Source organism: Ammospiza nelsoni, chromosome 9 (genome assembly GCF_027579445.1).
Source record: "Ammospiza nelsoni isolate bAmmNel1 chromosome 9, bAmmNel1.pri, whole genome shotgun sequence".
Lineage (NCBI taxonomy): Eukaryota > Metazoa > Chordata > Aves > Passeriformes > Passerellidae > Ammospiza > Ammospiza nelsoni.
Genome location: NC_080641.1, coordinates 27034254 through 27055729, shown reverse-complemented (window position 1 = coordinate 27055729; position 21476 = coordinate 27034254). Strand labels below are relative to the sequence as shown.

The 21476-nt window shown below is 37.9% G+C and overlaps 1 protein-coding gene across 3 annotated transcripts in view; it reads left to right on the top strand.

Moving 5' to 3' along the window:
* Positions 1 to 21476, top strand: part of TESK2 (testis associated actin remodelling kinase 2) — a 76143-nt gene that overhangs the window by 6454 nt on the left and 48213 nt on the right. For all 3 annotated transcript variants that reach the window (XM_059478012.1, XM_059478013.1, XM_059478011.1), the window contains exons 2-3: positions 1313 to 1613; positions 18471 to 18592. In XM_059478012.1, coding sequence (XP_059333995.1) covers positions 1395 to 1613; positions 18471 to 18592 — 341 coding nt within the window. In that variant the 5' untranslated portion in view covers positions 1313 to 1394. The remainder of the gene's footprint in view (positions 1 to 1312; positions 1614 to 18470; positions 18593 to 21476) is intronic.

Sequence of the window (21476 nt, the reverse complement as noted above, 5' to 3'; positions counted from 1 at the left end):
GCTGGCACAGAGCATCTCTGAAAGATACACTGCATGCAGAGCATGGCTGTGGCAGCACTCTGTGTTTTCAGAGGACAGCTGCTGTGCCTCTGTTGCTGAGATGCTTTTCAAATGTACTGCATTGTTCATCTTTGTAAATAGAAGTGTAATTGCCTGCTCTGTGGTTATTTTGCCCACATTTAAAAAATTTATTTTATTGTTTCCTTCTCCTTCTAGTGTTTCATCCACCCTCGGGGAAAAAAAAAAAATCTTCTTTGTGACTGCTCACTTTGTTCAGGCTTTATAGGTGTCACTAAATTGCTGTAAATGAACAGTGAAGTTTGGAGTAGATGAATAACCTCCTAAGTCTAGGGTTTAAAGAAAAAAATTAAAATACCTGTGTTTTATAATTAAAGTTTTAAAATACCAGTATGAAAAATACCTGTCAGGCTTGCCAGTCCAAGCTGAATTTGATGGGCTCCAGAGTAATCCTGATTACTTCATCATCCTCTTAAAAAGAGAAAAAATTATTAGTCTCCCTCCTTTTTCCCCCCTTTTCTCCTACTTGGCAAATGTAGCTTGTTTCCTGTGTATTTCAGTTGAACTGAAATTAATATACCTTTAAAAAATACCTTTGCTAGGAAAATTTGTCTGGCAGATTGTTATAAGAATACTTTGAAGCAGGATTGTTGGTTTTTTTTTATTAATTTGAGGGCTAGGTGTTCAGTGGGTATAACTTTGTGTTCCTACCAGGTAAGGAATTGATCTTGGAATTCATAGCTCATAAATGGAAGCTTTAAAAACAAGCTTTTGATGCTTTAAGTGAATAACTTTCCTTATGTTGATTGAAAATATTTAAAAAGGTGTTTTATAGTTGGAGATCCCTTGTTCACTCCTGAAAGTGAAATAGTTTCTTGCTGTAGCAGTAGATTGGTTACCAGCTACTACTGAAGTAGAATAAAATGTTACATTTTTTGGGTTTCCTCTGGCTCTCTTGCTTGCTGTAGCAACCAGAATTTAAGTAAAAAAGAAAGGCTTGGAGAAAGGGAATGGAAGTTGTTTGTTACCAGTTAAACTTTGAGTTCCAAGCCTATTTGTCTCAGAATAGCCAGAACATAGGGTATTTCCATGTATCTAAAGGAAAAGTTCATTAGGTTTCTGTTTTCACTGTTAATGTGTGGTGGTTTGTTTTATTTCTTTGTTTTTTGTGCCCCTGCTTGGATGGCTTTGTTCTTTTCTTACTCTCTTAAATGGGTGTGAGCTTTATTGGAGTCCTGTCAAACTTACTAGATACCTTCACTATAATGGTAATCTCTATTTTTTTGTATTTCAGGATCCAACAAGAGTAGAGAAGACAGCACATTACCTAAGATGTGAGAAGTCCTCCCAAAGTGAAATAAAATCTTGTTTTCAAAATGGACCGAAGTAAGCGGAATTCAATAGCAGGATTTCCACCACGCCTGGAGCGCGCCGAAGACTTTGACAGCAGCTCTGGAGAGGGGACTGCATCCCAGCTGGGAAGAGTTTGTACCTCTTCATACAGAGCCCTGATAAGTGCCTTTTCCAGACTTACTCGTCTTGATGATTTCACCTGTGAGAAAATTGGCTCTGGTTTCTTCTCTGAGGTGTTCAAGGTGTGTGTTTGGTTTTTTTTCCTCTCAATGTTGGTTGCTTCATGTTTGATGATGAGAATGTACAAGGTTGTCAGGCAAAGTGCTTTCCACTGAAGTCAAATGGTAGTCCTTGTATTTACTTCACTCAAAATGGGTCAGTGATGAAGAACTTGCAGGCTCCAAATATTTCTTCAATCACTCTTTCAGCTGTTTTTTTTGTCACTTATAACTTATTTGAGGAGTTGCAGAGCTTTTTGGGAGAAAGAGAAAAAGCTAAAAATAATTGCTTTATTTTTTGACCTCTCCCATGTCTTTTTGCATTTATGTAGTATTAAACACTGATGGCTGTTGATTCTCCCATATGTAAGTGTAAATGTCTTTAATTTAGCTGGTTTCTGGGTTTTGTGGGGTAGTACACATTCCTTTGGTAGTCTTTGCCTCACAACACTTAGGTGCATGTGTTAAGGTGTTCCATACATGGTTGCTGAGTTTGGAACCACAGATTTTATTGCACTGAAATTACAATACAATAAACTGCTCTTCTGTATTTCTTTTGCTGCTTATGCCACACTTCTAGCTCAAATAATCAGAGATTGGTTTGAAGGAAATGATATGAATAAGAAAATCTGATGTTGTCAGTGGCTTGCTGCTATGAATGTGGGACATGGAAAATATCTTTTCAAAGCAATTTGACAAATGCAGTTTTATAGTGCTGTTAGTGTTTGTGCTGCTCTGACTGTCCTGGTAAGGTTTATTGTAGAGGAACAGGACATGGAGTTGTCTTTCAGGCATTGAAAAAATGGTCTATTTCCTTGTTCTAGTTCCTGACTTTGCGTGGAGTTACCCTCCACACACTTTTCTGGCGTTTCACTGAAATGAAAACAATCTTACAGTGTATTATGTCCATTTCATGACAATTAATCTGGTTTTTTTATTGAAGTTAAACCAAAAAACTTTTTATCCAGTTTTATTGCTGTAAATAGATACCTGCATTAGAAAATGGAAATTATTTTGATATTGCTTTAATACCCAAAGGCATTGAGATCTCCAGGTATATATTTCCTCTTGAGTAAAGGCGAGTCACTCCACAGAAGTTTTTCTGTTCAGCTAGATATATGAAATTTTAGTTTTCACTAACACAAGTTTTCAATTCTTTCAAATGGCTAGACATGAAGAACTTTATTCAGGATGTGTAGGAGACTTGGTGCAGGACATTTCCTCATAAAGCCAGCTTTTGTAACAGTTGAAAACAAGGGTTTGTTTGGTGTTTTTCGTTTGGTTGGTTTTTTTCTTATTTTCCTGATTGGAAAACTTTCTGAATGTTAAATGCTTTAAAGTTCTGCATGTTACTGGAATTCATCATTACAGTTTCTATGGTGAAGCTGCTGTGCCATCTATAAAGGTACCAATAGGCTTGGGTCATGCCTAAATAACTAGGAAATAACAGACCTTGGTTTACTTGTGAGAATTTCAGAATTCAGGTGGAGGGGAAAAGGTAGCTAAAAGTAAAGATGAATTTCCAGCATTCATAGTAATTGATTAATTTGAGAATTTGTTGACTGAGAGAAATCCCTAGTAACCAGTTTATTTTTATGTACATTAACAAGTCCTCTAATTCTTTAAAAACCGTCCCCTGCTATTCTCCTTTGCAGTGAGCTAAAGTAGACATCCCAAGGAGTTGGATTGAGTTGGTGGCATTACTGTGGGAGCTGTGGTGGTAGTGTGAGTATCTGGTGTCTGTTTTCACAGAAACAACCACAGTCCCCCTGCAGGCAGAGACTGAGTGATAAACTCTTTTCTTTTGCATCAGTTTCGACCAGAGCTCTGCAGTTCTGCCACGAGGGGTGAGGATGCATTACAACTTTATCACAGATGCAGTTCCAAAGTCATTTAAACAGGTTTCTGTTCTGCTGCTTTATCAGCCTGACCACCTCTGTCATTAATCCTGCTGTGCTGATGATCAGATTTCATGTGAGAGCCTTGATGTGCTTCCAGTAAAGAGAGCCTCGTGGCTTGCCACAGTTAAATTTCACTCTGATCTGCAGGCTCGCAGCTAAATGACTGAAGTTGAGAAAAATCCAGGATAGTTCTAAACTTACTGTGTAAGTAATTTTACAGGAGCAATGAAACCTTCCCTTTAAATGATCAAAGGTGTCTCAAAACCCACCACATCTCAGAGCTTTTTCAGTCATGTATTTGTCCATTGTTTTGTACCATACATTGGGCTCACTCAAGCGATTTAGCAAAGAATGCTTGGACTATTTTAAGGGTTTGAGATTTTTTGTTTTGCTGTGTAGTTGACAAATGTTTTTCAGTGATTTCTTCCCCTCTGTCCTTTTCTGTGGAAACTTCTTTTAAAGTACAGTCTGTTGTGAGGGTTAGAAGTTGCCTTCTCTTAACTTGTGAATAAGAGTATGTTACATCTCAGATGTGTATGTTAATGGTCATATATGCTATAAATGATCTTTTAACATTTCTAGTGCACCTTTATTCACAAATAAATCAAAGTCTGTGGTTTATTCAGAGTATTAAGCTAGTGTTTTGATTTTGTTAGCCACTACTATAACACTTTGAATTCATGTTCAACTGAATACCAGATATTATGGAAACTACTTTAGAAAAACTGAACTTTGCCAAAATATCAGCAATCTAGTTTGAAGCAGCTGACTGACCAGTGCCTGTTCTAAATTTCAATGGCAAGTGCAGCTGAGGTTTGCTTTTAAGATCAAGCTGGGCAGAGACTGTTTGTATAAATGAACAGCCATGATCCCAAACCCTTAAACTCTTGGGAAAACCAGCTGATGAATGTAAGGAATTGTGGGGGAATCCAAGCATTATACTGAAATGAAGTATTGCATTAGGAAATAGTTACTATTAATTATAAAATATATGTTTGGAACAGCAGTCAGACTAAAATCTAGGATGATCTTCTATTCACATTTACCTTCAGGTTCAGTACTAAGTATTCAAGTTGCTGTGAATTTCCTTCAGGTGTTCTTTTTGTCTCTGCATTCTGTAGCTGACCTTTTAAGAGAGACTGGAAATAGTTGTGACATTTCAGTGTTAAAAATGGACTTTCTGCAGTGTATTATTTGTGTGCACATGAAAACAGGAGTCATTGATCCAATATAGAATTGTACAAGGCCAAGTATAAATACAAAGAGAGGGCATCATACTTTTGGATGTCTTAAGATGGGTGGTGGGTACAAAAGGATCAGTATCCTCAAGATGTTTGTGCTGTATGTGCTTATACTGTGAGGCCTCCTATTTGAATACCCTGGGATGATGTTCCTCAATTCATTATTTAGTTGTTAGTCTTTATTTGTGTGGTCAAATTAATGTTCTCTGACTTTGGAAAGTGCTGGCTGATCAGGAAAGGTATGCCTGTCCAAATACGTACCTTGTACCTGAGGCTGGGATCCTGTTTCCAGTATTTATTTAATGTCTTCAGGGTGTTTAGAGATAAGCAGCATCCAACTGTCTAATGTGAAAGGAGAAACGAGGCTGGAGCTGTGCTCACAGGTATTCTGAAGAGCACATATATAATTCTTTTTATCAAGTACTTGTAATGCCCTTAGGATAAAACTGGTAGTTCTGTCACCTCTAAACATACAAATAATAAATGATACTAGATAGTGTATCATTTGTGATATTGTGTGTCATGGGCACATTGGCATGGTGGTGGGCTTGATTTCTGGAACATCTTGTTCTAGGCTGTGGGAGGTTTAAGAGATATTACTGATCTGGCTTTCCCAAAGTGACTCAATGGAAAGTATTTTTTTTTTTGGTACTTTATGACTTCATTACTGTTCATATAACATTTCTCTCTGTGTTTATCTGTAATTTTGCAGGCCTTGAGGAGTCAAGTGCAGAAATGTTTAATGTCACTTTCTTCTGTTGCCTCTGACCTAGGTTTGACAGGGCTTAACTAGAATAACAGTGCAGAGTAGGAACAGAACAGTAGAGTAAGTGAGGGATTAACTCATGAGATTTCAAACCCAAAAGTTGTGAGAGCTCTCTTGACCAAAAAAAAAAAAGAGTATCTGTCTTGGTGGGCATGAATATCTGTATCATGTTATACTTTGCCTATAATGTCTTATAGTTGAACTCTGTCTAAAAACAAAGGCATTTTAAACTTCTCAATCAGTTAAGGCTTGGAAGAGTTACTGGATCATCTACACACACTGCACATCACCTGAGGTCTTTGAATTTTACCAGTAACTGGAATTTTGTCTAGAGCATATATTGACACCACATACAGCACAGGTGTACCTCCCTTCCTGGTTTTTAAATTCAGTTCTGAATTGGAGATCTCAAAGACAATACCATGCCCTAGTTTTCTCAACAATAGCATGTAAAAACCATCCTCCAGCTTTGTGTCACACTCTTAAAATGCACATCACTTGTTGCTGTCATGGCACATTAGTACCTTATGTTTAATGGGTGTGGACCTCCTGTTCTGTAGCCTTAGTCCTTGTTTGCAATGAAGGTTTGCATTTGGATATGTTGAATTTTGCTCAGATAGATTTAAGATACGAAGTGGCCTTCACTAGTTAGTGAAATAACACAAACAGGGTAATGATCCAAATGTAAAAGTTTTGGATTTTTCCGAAGTGGCAGCTGGAAGTGGCAGCTTCCATCAGGAGGAAGGCAAGGCAGAAGATTGAGGTAGAGGAGACCTGGCTTGGTTCTTGAGGAGGCTCCCCTGTCTTACCCTGCTTTGTCATGTCCAAGTGTATCTTCAGCTGGCCCTGGCCAGTCTGTAACATGTTGTAGTCAGTTGTGGCACAGAGTCTGATGCCTTACAGAAGTCTATGTATAATGCTATTGCAAAACATGTATACATTTTGCTTAATCAGTCTTATTACCTAAATTGAAAATTAATGTAAATCTAGGCAGGGATGTTGTGAGAGCTAAGCCAGGTATAAGTATTTCTGCTCTGTTCTTGGCAGCTACTTTTGGCTTGTCCTTTAAACTTCCATCATAAAAGATTCTGCAGCCTCCTTTGGTGTATCCAAGCTATAATTTATTATTTTTAAATGATCCTTTTATAGATAGAACCTCCCAGTTTGAGTTGTTTCTACAGCTGGTCCTTCCTATTTGCTTATTGACTCTACTAGCAACTCATTACTTACAGAGGTTTCCATTTTCCTGTGGCATTTAGTCAGAAGAGTAACATGTCTGTGAGTGTGTGGAAGGAGGGAAGCAGATATTTGAGTAGTTATAAAAATGAGCATGCGAGGAAGGGAATACCAGTTCATATTAAAAGGAGAATATTACTACAAATAGGACATGGAAAAAGTACAGGAAAAAAGGCAAGGGACCTGCTGCTTGGTTTTCAGCCCACGCTCAGCAAAATCCCCCTGCAGAAGGTGTTGGAAAGTGTCAGAGTTTGCAGATATTTTCCTGGACTGGAATCTTTATTAACTTGTATTTTATCAGATAAACAGGCACTGCAATAATTGAACTGTCAAAGTGTTTTAAATCTAAATGTGAGTCTGTGCATTATTGCTGGTCTTTGCAGGATGGCTCTTCACCTGCTTGAGCTGGAAGGGGAGAGGCTCCTGGAAAAGGAATGGTACAAATTTATTGAGGAATTGAGAAAGCATCTGGAAGAATTGCTTTCCATCATTTATAAATGCTTTCCTCATACCTTCTCTATCTACAGTGATTGTCACTTTGCCTTAAGGAACAAAGTAGTAACACTGTCAATTTAGAAATTTGAAACACAACAAAACCATCTTTCTGCATAACCTGTAGATTTTCTGGTATTCAGGTTAAAAGTACTCAGAGAGTAGCATTGATAAGGTAAAATTTCACTGGGAATCTCAAATCTTGCTCATGCTTTTTCTTTGTCCTTATGGCTTCAGTTTCAAAGTTCTCTCACTTTGTCATGTGTTGTTTTGAACATTTGGTGAAAGGTTTGTACTGGGAAAGGATCTTATTTGCCTCTGGAATTAGCAGCCTCATCAGAGGCTTAAATGTAAATGTCTGAACGCTTAAGTGTTTTTCAAAAACTTTGTAAAACATTTGAGGTGAGATCACACGATATCCATGATATTTGTGATACTATTTGATAGGCTTAAAAGATACTTCATTTAAATTATTCTATGAAGTATTAAATTTCAATTTTTAGGCTTTAAATACTTTTCAACATTGTATATTTGACTTTAGAAAAGTTGGAGAACACAAGTTGTTAACACATGAGGACAAAGAAACAATAAAACTTGGTTTAATAAATAGAGAAGTGATTCAGTGGATGACTTTAGTCTTACTGTGTTTGCTGTGTAAAAGTTGTCATTACAGTGCATAAGCAGACTCTTACAATAAAGAAATAATTATTTGAAGGTGCTCTTCAGTGTAATGACAAAGGCATGATAAAGCCCAATGGCTAAAAGCTGTAATAAGAATTGGACTTATTTTAAAAAAGCATCTATGGGATGTGCCTTACCAACCAAAATTTTTCTCTTTCCTGTTACTTTATTAGTGATATTTGTGGCCACCTTTATTATTTTTTTGAGAATGTTCTTGATTAAGTTTGGTAAAGTGTTGAGGAAGTTTTAGCTTTCAGCAGTATAATACCACCAAATTTGTCATGGTCTAGACAATAGGGGTTTTTAAATTGAAGAGTGGAGGTTTTTTTTTCCTCTTGAAACTGCTGTAGCCATATCAAGTGAAATGAGATCCTTCAAGGTCTACTTATGACACATAGTGGCAGAAGCCATCTTTTTAGGGTGGAAAAGGAGTAGAGAATGAGTAAGTGGATTATTGTACATTTTGGTTTTGCAGATATAATATTTGATCTTTTAGGCATGGGGAATATGCTCTGTGACTGCAAAGTGACTCCCATTTGACCCAGGCCTATCTTCCCTCCCTCAGGTCTAGAGCCATTGTTCTTGTCCTTGCCCTTCTTGTGTGATGTGATGCCAGTTAGAAAAACAGACAGCAACTCTTCTTGTCCATCTATACCTTTTGGCCTAATTTTTTATAGGACTGAATTTTAAGCTGAAAATCTTTTCCTTTTGACTAGTGAAGGAAACTCACCTTCTCAAGGTGACAGAAGTAAGTTATTGGAGGCTAAAGGTCTCTCCTGTGAAGTCATGGTGCTGAAACAAGCTACTAATTGTTTGGGAATACAGTCACTGTATTATGTAATCTGACCAAGGGGGCTAGAATAACCCTGAAACTTCACTTCAAACTCTGGGGTTTTATTAGCGAGGTGATTCTGATCTGTCTCTTTCTATTCTGGTTCTTGTCAGGAGTAGGAAACTTCACCATTGTGGAACTGAGGGATAAATGCAGGACTCTTGTGAGTTGGATTTTTCTCACACTGATGTGTGAAGTATCAATCCTTTGGACTCCTTTGGAGCTCGTCTTCCAACTGCTAAGATGATTTGTATGGTAACCACTTAACCAGACAGTTGTCTTCCTCTTGCTAATGTGTTTTTTTTTTTGCTATTGAGGTGCCAAGCTGCTGTCATCCTAGTCCTTGTCACTTAATTAGCAAATGCTTTTACAGGGCATAGGCTACAGGGAGAAGTAGTAATAAATAGGCTGTACTCCAACAGATCATTAATACAGAAATTAAAAACCTCATCTGTGTTGTTAGTCTTTATGGATTGCACCATCGGGGCAAAATACTCACTTCCTCCCCACTTAGCAATGCTGAATTTTAATGCCATTTGCATATATCTGAAGTGTAGAGCACTCTTACTTTTAGCAGAATTATAAATGCTTTGAAATACAAGGTAGAATGGAGGGCTAACTTATATTTGCTATCTGAAACAAGTTCTGGTTTTTATTAGTTTATTTTCTGTGTACAAGTCTTAAGGTATGCATGTTATAATCATCTTAAAACATCATCTGAGAAAACACTGGAATTGAAGGAGAACCAGGCTGCAGATTTAATGAAAGCCTTGTCTTTATTAGTGTTGTTGAAGTATTTTCAGAAAATTTCCAAAGCTATACTTCCATAATACTTCTTCCTACAGTTCTGCTTGGTGTCACTACAGTCAAGTCTAGAACTCTAATGAGTAATACAAATTAAAACAGGGTGAAACAGTTCTTACACTATGTTTCACTTTCTCTGATTGTGTCAGACAGCTTTTCTGTTGAATAAGGAAATATTTAGGAAATATGATAGAACTACCCTGAAATGAACAATTTGTTTGAGGATTAAAAAGGCAGAATAAAAATCACTGAAACAAACTTGATGTTAAAGAATTCTCTGTCAGAAAAAAAAAAGGAAGCATAGTTTAGTGTAAAATTGTCTATTGGAAATGGATTTTTTACCTGCTTGAAAACTTGGCCTCTCCTCAGCCTTGCTGATGAGCTGATCCATGGAATGTCCCAGGTAAGTCTTTGTTGCCCTCACAAATAGAGTGCTCACAAATTCTGTCAGCAGTAAGAAAGACACTGATACTGTAACAAGTACTGTGCAATAGGAGATAACCCCCATTTGGATTTGTTTAGTACAGTGACTGCTGTAGTTCAGAGTCCTTTGGGCCTTTGATTTCCTCCTGTCGGACAAGTGCCAATCTGGGTATCATTGTGCAGTTTTCCCAGGGCAGAACAGGTGGCAAGATTCCCTTGGCACTGAAATGTTTGTGTGCTTTTTTTGTCTTGTTTTCCATAATAATTTCTCAAGCACAGTTAAATGAGATCTGTTTAGTTTTCTCTTCTGGATGGAGATGTGCTGGGTTGGCAGCTCTGGGATTTTCTGTGTTTTGCCAGCTGGCAAACATGCACATTTGTGTAAGCTCATTCATAGCTGATACTGAGAGACAGGTGCTGATTTACTGTTCTTCAAATAACTGTGCTGGCACATGTCCAGTGTTAACATGACTGCGCCTGGAGAACAAGAGTGCATCACTTCAAAGCTTTGTGAGCCACCTCTGAGGCACCTCTCTGGACTCTTGTTTACTGGGATTGGCACCAGGGGACAGTTAAATATATTTCAGTGGTGGATTTCACTACCTGTGCCTGGGGAGTGACTGTGATGTTAATGCATACAAATGCATATGTGTTACTGCCCGATATGAGATGTAAAAATGAAACTGCAAATTGGTGGCACTAACAAAATAGAGATGCTTACAGTCAGATCCATAGGGAATGCTTCTCCATAGCTCCTTAGCAGCCAGAACTTCTTCCCAATAGATGCTGAGGCCGTATCCCAAGTGTAGGAACAACTTCTCCCGTCCGTGTGCTCCCTGTGCCGGGGAGCTGCCACAGCTGCTGTCCCTGTCTGAGGCTGGCACTGCCTGGGTGCTCTGGGCTGGCTGCAGGGCCCTTGGCACCGGTAGCAGCTCTGCAAGGTGGGGGCCCTGTGTTTGATGTCTGGTGGCGTTAGGGGTTGAGGAGAGGACAGAGCTCTGAAACATCGGCTGGAGTGATCGATGCCGAGACAGCGTGGCTTTGTTAACTAATCCGGAGCTGACGATGTGTCTCACACTGACTCACTGCTGCTGCTTTGTAACATTCACATCAGCTGCCTGCAGTTAAGTCCTGCAAATCCAATTCCTGTGCTTCCTAGCCTTTACAGGCCATGAGGAGACATAAGAAATTGCATGGCATATTTAATTAGCTGCTTGTGTAAGAACCTAACTCTCAAGAAAAGCAGTTTCATGAAGGCTTAAATAACAAGAAATTACTTAGAATTTTTGGTTTTGACTGTAACCTGATAATTATTGACTGTATCAATTTTTAAAAGCTGAAGTATCTTCAAGTAAGCAAAATGTGGTTTCTTCCTGCTCCCTGCTCTCTTTTTATTTGTGGTTGTGATCAAGTTCTAAGTGCTGTGATTATAATAGCAATAGCTGTATGTCAGTGGGCTCTGTTCTGAAAGATGTTATTTGAAAGATTTATAAAGGAAATCTAAGGAAATTATTTTTGTCCCAAACAGAACTGTCAAGGGTCCCATAGAGTTGTGAAAAGAAGCCCCACAAATGTGCTTGAATACCAATGATGAGATTATTGGTGTAGTGGGGAGACTGTGTGCTCACTGCCAAACTGTTCATATACTGTAAAAATTAGAAGATCCAATTCCTGTGTCAGGAAAACTCAGTCCAAAGTATTGATTTCTTCAAAATCATCTGCAGATTATGTAAGTATCATTATCTTTTATACAGGATAAACCCATAGTAACATGGGAAATATTTAACCATAAGTATTAAAAATTAAATGGGAAAATAGGAACAGAGATATGGTATCTGATTATCTATTATCCTTGGATGTTACAGCAGTCATTTGCAGATGTCATCTTCCAGTTTTCTGGCAGGTAGATAATATCACCTCAATTTTATAGACCAGTTAGGTAACAAAAGAAAAGGGAGTAGCATGCTCAGGGCTGCTCAGTGAGCTGAGGATAGCTAACATTGAAAATTGGGAATAAGCTCTCAGTTATGAACTTCAAACTCATTATTTCTTTTTCTTCCCTGACTATAATATTACTCAGGTATAAAGTACATGGCTGAGGCTGTGGTAAAGCAATGCTCATCCAGTGTTTGTGTTCCAGGTCCTGGATTGCAGAGGAAAGTTTATATGGTTACATTCTGCTGAACTGGCTACAAAATCAGTCAACTTCTCCACCCTGGGCTATGCCTGTTTATTTCTCATCTCAAACTGTGGAACAATAGTCCTCTGATGAATTTGTGCTTTCTCTCAAAATAAGACTGTAGTCTCTTTTTGCCTTTATGGCTTGATTGGGATCAAGTTAATGGCAGAGGCAGAGATATGTGCACAGATTCCTATCAATAAATGGTTTGTTTAAAATAAAAGGGTGCTCTATTTTGGACCCTGGTTCTAGATTACAGTGGGCAATGAAGAAAAACAAAATACAAAAGAAAAATTTAGGGTTTTTTGGCTCACAAGTGGATTTACAAAGTATCAATGGTACTGCTGTATTACTGATTAGAAATTCACTTTAGTTTGGAGGAAAAAAAGGATAATTTGACCGTAGGTGTGGAATATTCTCTAGTAATTGAATATTTCTTTGCTGAATTGGTGGTGCTCAAAGTTACTAAAGTTACCAAATTAGGACCTTTGTTTGACTAAGACTGAGCTTTTGTACTAAAGGGAAAATGGTAAAGTCTCCAGCTTTTTCTGTGTATTTCTCTCAACTCTTTTTAGCATTAGAAATTAGTAGAATCACAATTACTGCCAGACTTTTGAAAGGTTTTGGGGTTTATTTTGTGCCTAGTTTCTGTAGATCTTCTGAACCTGTGCTGAAGCTCTTGTAGCACATGCTGACTAGTTCTGTTTGGCAAAGTTTTGTTACATTTGGCATGTCTCTCTTCTTGCTGCAAGAAGTTGTAGTATAGTGACATTCTGTATTACTGCTCTGAAAACAGCCACAACCCATCTGACTCTCTGACATCAACAGAGCAGCTCACTGTTATCTGAACTGGTGTATTTCTTTCAGCTTCTATTTGTCATTGCAAATTTTCCTAGTGATATGAAATTTTTGATTTGATACAGGCGTGACTGCCATGAGCCTGTGTATCTGACAGTGGGTACGTTTTAATGTTAAGAAAAACTTTTCAGAAAACAGTCTTATAAGCACTATGATCTGAGCTGAAGAACAGGTTTATCTTTGCTGAGGGGAGCTTTTCCAATCAACCATAGATTTAAGGCATTCTTCTTACATATTCGCCCTCAAGGTGTGAATATGCATCCCTGTAAGTGTGATGACTTGGTGACTTGACTTGGATAAAATACAGCTGACCCTATGTTTTTTTTAAATATTTCTTCTGCTGTCACAGCAAGGAAGAAGGAAATAGTCTGTGTTTGAGAGAAATTTTGTATCAGAGCCAAATTGCTGGTTTGCTTCCCTGTAAAAGAGTTTTTCCTGCCGTTTGGTAGGCACTCTTATGATGAAGCCTTTTCTCTCTAACAGTGATTACTGCTTCATCTCACATGCCTCACAAGCTTTATTGTTAACTCAGTCAATCAAAATTAAATTGTGTAAAACATGTACTGCAAATGGCCTAGAATGGTAGCTAAGGGAATGTCTTCATCTCTTATCATCAAAGAGAAAATACTTGTAAATCAAATTAAGACAGAGAAGCAAATGCCAGGGAGGTGAAATATTTGGACCAGAGGGGACTGCTTTAAAAATGGTGCTTTGGATACATGGCAGCAAAGGTGAAGGTGAAATGGCCAGATGAAGACCATGGTGTGTAAAAGAATGAACAAAAAATTGGTGTGTGTGTTAGAGCAGCAACATGATTTTATGGAGTAGGCTGCATAAGTAAAGATCTGTAAATGTATTTAAGCAGTGAGGCTGGATGCCAGAAGGAGGGGAAGGTAAGGAAAAACTGGAAAGCAGTTAAATCAAGTTTTGGAAGAGAACTGTGACAAAATACTTCCAGCTATATAATGATGATTTGGAAAATAATGAAAATGAAATGAAAAACTAGGAGCACAGCTGAAAGCTGTGTTGGCAGATTTACAATATCAGTATTAGGAAATGTTCTTCAGATGTTTATTCCAGGGCCACCTGGAAAGGTACAGCGAACACAGATCAAAAAGGCTTTGTGAAAGACGAAATCAGGCTAGATTTCAGCTATTGCTTAAAAACACCTCCCCTTCAGTCCAGCAAAAAGTAGAAATAACATAAATGTTTGGATTTTTAGAGAACCCTGACAGATGTATATGATGTAATAGATAAATAATAATCTAAATTATATTTAATTTTTTTAACTATAAAGAGCTTTACAGCTAAGCAGCAAGCTGAACATTAAACCCACCAATTTTTGCATGATAATCCTCATGAACTTCATATTGTGACTACTTCTCTGGAATGTGAGCCCTGCTGAATCACTATTATGAGATTTCCTTTAAATGCATCACTATTTCTTTACCTGTATTCATGACTTCTCTACTTCCTCAAGGGGTAAGGATCAGAACATGGTCTGATGTGAGCAGAACCACACAGGTAACCATAGCCAGGTCAATGTCCAAAGTGCTTTGATCCTAGGAGAATCACAGTGCAAAGGGACAGTTTAACTGCCTGTCAGCAATAAAACAGGGAGGCAATATCTGGTTGCTGTGACCTTGGAGATGGAGTCACACACATAGGTAAGCAGACGGAGAAGCTGGAAGTGTGAGCAAAGCAGCTGTGGGATTGTCAGAATGTTTCTAAACAGAGAGCCATGATCCAGACATTGCTGAAAGGTTATTTGGTCTGATATGCAAGGAGTCATAATTAATAATCATGTCAACAGCTTTGAAAGCTTCACAGCAGCCTGCAAGTTGCATCAGTGAGAGGTTTGAACTGCATGAGTGAATCCCTGTTTATGTTGAGTATACAGGCATATGCCTGAGGCAAACTGCCTTGTAAACAAATGTTAAATTGGATCAGCAGTATTGCCAAAATATTTACTAATTTTCCTTCTGGAGTCAGGTGGTTGAAGCATGACTTCCATGCTTTTATGGCACAGAGGTGGCCTGAAAGGAGAAGAAGGATTAAAACTAAATAGTGTGCAGGGCTTTGGCAAGGCATGCCAGGAGAGACACAAATTTTGTCTAGGGGATGACTGATGGGTAAGTAGGCATGGAGGGCAGAGCTGACAGCTCCTTCCACGTTGATAATTCAGTTTGACTGAGACTTTAAAGACGGAACCTGTCAGATCCTTGTTGTCAATTTGTTCTTGCCATAGCAATGCTATTTGCCAGTTGTGCTTCAGAGGAGAGAACATGGTTAGTCTTAGGTGTATTCCAGGTGATTAAAATTGTGCTCCATAATTTATAAACTGATAGTTGATTTTATTCATAATATTGAATATTGTCCTCTTGAGAAAGATGCACTTTCACCTCCAGTTCTGCTTCTTCCTCCTTGCTTAAAGGATAACTAACAAGAAGAAGAAGAGTCCCTTTTTTCCCCCTCTCCCTTGGTTTGATTCAGAATTTTGCTGTTCTGTCAGATCTTGTAGAAATACATCCTCCAACATCAGAAGAATATACAGAACTTAAAATTGCTGGTGTTACTTTACTCTGTTCTTAAAGTGAAACAAAGCATAGTGCAATGTTGGGTACTATTTAGAGACCAGATAATTGGACAGACTCTGCTGCTCTATGTGTAATGAACTCGAGAAATTTCCAAGCATGAGGAATATGATTTTATAAAACAAACAAAAGAAAACCCTACTGCCCCTGCCACCAAACCTTGTTCAGTCTCTCAAGATGGGAAAGACTGCAGGATAGCCTAAAACAGAGGATGAAAAGTTTTGTCTTTGTAAAAGCAGCTCATTTTTGTCTGTATGTGCAGGTATTGCTATGGACAGTCAGACCTTTGAGAAGCACTTGTTGACCACTTCTTGTTGCATATCAGACCTGAAAATCCAAGAAGCATGCGGGATGCAGTGACCCAAAAAGTTACCCACCTTCTTTCCTGTGGTTTCTTTAGCTTAAGAAAAGCAATCTGAACAAGGAAAAAGGTTCTGTGATAAATTCTGCTTTTACTTCAGAGTTGAGGCAAAAGAGCAGGAAATTTGGCATGAAACTGAATGAATTATAGGAATAGGCAAGAAATTAAGAGATAAGTGGCAGAGTTAATGAGAAGGCAAATACTGTTTAAGACCATATTCCATCTGAGTTCCTGATCACCTTCTACCTGTATTCATTCCTTTTTGGCAGACTTTGAAGCTTCTGTGTTGGTGGAAAGCTCATTTCTGTTGAGAGCATCTCTGACTGTAGGAATTAATTTACTTCAATTTTTTTCCCTGAAAACCCCAGATTACTCCACCACAACACCCAAGATTTTGTCTCAGAGGAAGTGTGTTGATTTAGCTGCTGCTGTGTATAGGTTCAAAGCATAGTCCTTTTTTCTTTATTTAAATTTACATTGTTGAAGTTTTCTGAGTCTGTGAAAACATTTTAAACTTTTCCCCCCAACCCAAGGTATACTTCTACTAAAACTAAGGTATAACTAAAATATGTTTTGAAAGGCTCTGCGTAGACATTGACCTGTCCAACTTAGTTTATTCATTCAAATTGGCTGGATAAAATTAAAAGTTAATGAAAGTACACAACTGACACAAGAAACCTAGCAAGTAACAATAAACCTCATCAACTTAACATGCAATCATCCTGCTTAAAACCAATAAGCATGCCAAACTGGCAAGACAGGTTGTGTGGAGAATGATTCTACATTATCTTGTTGTAATGCATTAAAGCTGTAGTTTGACCAGTTTTATTTTAAAACCAATATTACCACAGAAAGGAGGAGTGCCATGCTTGTGAACTTGCTGTTGGTTTCTACTCAGTGCTGGTTTCTGTATTCTTTTCCACCCCCTTTCCCTGATCCTTCTTGCTCTGGGATTACTGGGTGACTGTAGGTGAGGCATTTGAGGAGCTCTGTACATAAGCAGAGGGGAAGCAGGAGGAAAAGCAGCTGAGGGCTTTTTTTCTACTCAATGCCTCGATGTTGTTTATCACACTCATCTGGGATGTTTCCAGTGCTACCCTATACCTGAAACTAGGACGGCAAGAGGCAATGTAGAAGTGTTAAGCCAGACACACACCTGAAACATGACACCCTTTGCTCCCTGTACATCTCTGTGCTCAATTGATGGGCTTTGTGTCTAGATGACAATGTTTCAGCTAAACATGCCCCTTCTTCTTGCAAATAGTGCTGTGCAAATAAAACTTGAAAATAGGTATCACTCACTGCCTCAGAACTGCCAGGGAGGGAGCCTTACCTTCAAAACCCATACCTCATTTTCTTCTTGCATCTGCTTATCATGGATTCAGTTTTTCTTTCTGTAATTAACATATCACAGCTAAAGGAGCCTCTTACTGGAAAAGATGAATAGTCTTCTGAAATAAAAGCAGACAGACTGTTGTTGTTTAAAATGTAGGTAGTTTGTATGTACCTAAGTCATAATGTTGATTTCAGTTTTAAATTAGAAAGCTGATGAATCTTAAATTCCTGTAACACAGACGTTCCTAAGCTAATCTCCATAACATGAATGAATTTGCCATGGGGGTAATTCAGTGTTTTGAGAAATGCATGTTTTCTATTTATGAGCTGCAGGTACTGATGTAGGAAGAAAATGGGAACAGAATTTCCATGAATACTACCAGTATGTGTGTGGGAATGCCCAACTGCAAGGAAATTCAAAGGCTTGGCAAGCTTTTCACTATTGTGACAGCTCCTTTCTAATAGGAGCACACATCTACATTACACTTGACAGATGGGCTGGTTTGAGTAGCAAGTTAGAAATGGCCACAGCCCTGTATTTCTGCCTGGGGAAAGTCATGCTGAACAAGGTGCTGGCACTGTGCAGTTGCCAGAGAAATCCTCTTTTTCCTGCTGATGCTGTGCAGCCACTGCTGCCACCCTGGGTGAGGTGATCTCCTGTGCAGGAACCTCTCTGCTTTGCAGCAGGGGTTGGCAGGAATGCTTTCAGTGCCCTGGATCATAGTCTGTTTTCAGAAGTAAACACTGAGTATCTCCAAAATCTGCCTGTAGCTGTAAGAAACAGTTCCTTGTATCACACATTCTGTGAACAATGACAGCAACCTCTGCAGGGGGAAAAAAGGATATGGGTGGAATGAAAATAAGTTTCAAAGGTCTTGGAGAGGGAAACTTTTTCTCTGTGTACAAACAGATGGCTTCCTTCACTTGTACTAAGGAGCTGATAGTTGGGGTTTTTTCAACTTCTCAAGCTTTCTGTCATCATGAGTTGCAAGAGTAGAGCAAAATGCCATTTCACATTTGCGTAGTATGCTTCTAGAAAGTCATCTCTGGGATAAAGGCTGCAGAAATTGGTGTATGGATCACTCCTGTCATGTAGGATCTCTACATTGCACTGCAGCAATACTGGTTCTTCAGTCTTTCATTTCATATTCTTACCATTTTTTGCTTCTATCCAATAGGTAAGGCACAGAACTTCAGACCAGGTAATGGCTTTGAAGATGAACACACTGAACAGCAACAGAGCAAACATGCTGAAAGAGGTTCAACTTATGAATAGACTCTCACATCCGAACATCTTAAGGTACACTGGCTTTTTTCTGAAACATCTAGAGATAGGTTGTCTTTAGTAGGGCTCTCCTCTTTCCAATTTTTATTTAGGTAGTTTTTATTGTAGGCTTATCTGTTCTGAATGTGTTAGGATCAATGGCTAATTTAATAGATGAATGGGAGGAAGAAGAGGACTTAAGAGAAAAAACCCAAACATGGATATAATTTTGGTATCTGGAGTTTGCCAGTAAAGAGTAACTTACGTCAGAGAAAAACAGGTGCTCACATTTTAAATTTCTAATGAATCAGTAAAGTGATATGAAAAGTGAAATTTGGCTTCTTGTTGTGAATTTAAGCTATTGCAAATTTAACACTATTCATTTAACTTACTGTTACTAACCTTAAAATTAAACAATGCAAAATGCCATAGCTGTTCCCTAGTATTAGGTCTGCTTCCTAGTTTTTGGGATTTTTTTATTGCAGTATTGCAAGGTGGGAAAAGAAGGACCGAAGAAAAGAAGCTAGAGTTGAACTAATCTAATTTATATGCTCCTGGAAGGAAAAGGGTAGTTCTTGCTTTGCATTAGATTACAAAATGCAAATCCAAGATGTTCCAAGGTGTATCTTGTTATTCCTTAAACCATTTTAGTCTTGGTTTCTCTTCTGTGGTGATGTGACAAGCAATTAACATAATTGGCTGAAGCCATAACATGATGAAGTTTGAAGCTGTGATGACAGTGCCCCAAATGACAGTTCTGTAAGCTGCTGTTGCACACCTGGGATCCATTTCTGATCTCAGTTCTTTCTGAAAAGTTTTGGAGATACAGTGAACGCTGTTACTTAATTTCTTTTTCTTCACCATTCTGTTACATAGTACAGACATAATACTGATTCCTAAAATCCTTTATAACTGATTGTTCTGATCCTTGAAATCCTATCTCAGTCTTCATCAGTTGATTTGTATCAATATCCTGTGTGTTTCCTTCAGTATTTATGAGGACACATAAATGTCAGAAGCTTTTGAAATATCTGTAAGGAGCATTCCATTACTTCGTGTCTGCTTTCTATTATTCTTTTTCTTAAGACCTCAAAAACCTGTGAATTTAAAGAATTCTTACTCACTGTAAACTTTTATTGGCTTTATCATAATGTATTTATTCAAGTGTTGTAGTCATCTATCCCTAAATGCAATTCCTAGTCTGTTTTCTCTGCTCCAAGGTGAGGTGCTTTCCAAGCAACTCCTCCTTCTGTTTGTTTGTTGTTGTTCTTATATTTTTAATTTAAATTATATTATCTATCTGGTTATTTAGAATTCAGGGTCATTAATTGTGTCTTCTATTGATTCCCCACATTTTTCCTTCATTTCCTTTTTTTCTGAATCCTCTGATAAGCAGCATATGACTCTGGGACTGATAAAGCTAATTTTCTAAAAATGTTTGTGGAAAGAGAAACTTTCCAAAGTGAAATTGGCATTATCAGAACGAGCTCAGTACACTTCATCAGTTTCTTTATCAACTTTGTGTGGTTGGTAAATCTTATTAAAAAAAAATCTAGCTCTACAGCTCTCTTGAAAATCAATAATTTAATTTGGGTTGAGATGAGGGAAAGTAGGAAAGGGATATATTGACAGGCCAAAAGCATTCAGTTGTACTTAAATATATAACCCTGCCACCTCTTGAATGGGATTACAGAGGTGTTGCTGAGAATAAAAAATATTGTGCTCAGTCCTGAGTGACTCCTGAAATTTAGGTGTCTTGTGAAGTAAAAGAGATCATATTTGTGATGTGCTGGTCCCCTCTGGCCTTAGAGCCTATGAATAATTTGAAATCAGCAGTGTTACACAGATTGTCCTGAAGGAAGAACAAGAATGTATTGATTTATGTATGAAGCAGAAAAGGAATTTCATTTGTTCTTCCAGTAATTATCAAGGACTGGCAGAGAAATCTTTTTGTGCTCAATAAGCAGATATGACTGAATACATCAGAATAAATTACTTAAATAGAAATGGTCTATCTTTGCACAGGTTGTTTAGAAGAATAAACTGTGTTTGATTTATGAATTGCTTGATTTGAGGCTTCTTCAAAAAAAAGCAAGCTCTGGTAAAATACTGCCTTTTTCTTATCTGTTAGCTAAGTCCCCTTGCTACAGGGAGCAGAGTTATTCCTACAGGAAATTCAAATGAGAAAACAGTATTTAGTTTTAGTTGGTTTTTTACTGAATTACAATACACAGTAAAAACTACTATTTTTCTGTGTAGGAGATAACTTTATTGTTTTATGTGTTAATTATGTGTCATTTAAGTTTTTGTCTAAATTTCACTGCAGTGTTTTCAATTTCTTTGCGTTTGGGAGAAGATTTTGTCCCTCTTAAATGTTACCTGCCCATCTGTCTGTGTATACTTTTATATAAACACACACATGCAAGCCTCTCTATTTAGATTTCATAAATGTGTAAATCATTAGTGCTTCTGATAGTCTTGTGAAACAGCTGTTTCCCACTTTAGAAACACATAAAAATAATTAATGCTAATTTGCCCTTAAAGTGGTGAGAGGTTGTGTTGCTTGTTTGACAACATTGTGCTGTCAGATAAGAGCAGCTGAGTTGTATTGCTGAGAGGTTTTTAGGAAAATGTTCTACAGCAGCCTGTTCCCACTGAAACATTTTCTGGGATTATTCTTGGAAATTTTAAGATTATAATAGTATTCAAAGGGAACATCCTCTTCAAAGAAGTTCTAATATATAACTTTTCCTGGGGCTGTGAGCTATCTCAGTTTGCTGTTAAATATTTTCTTCACCTAATTTCTTTCCTTTGAAGCTGTTCTATGTTACTGAGTAAGGTGTTTTGTCACTAGCATCACTTCTCCATTGATTAGCCACTGGATTTCCTCCACATGCCTTGAAGGTGTCCTCTGATTTTT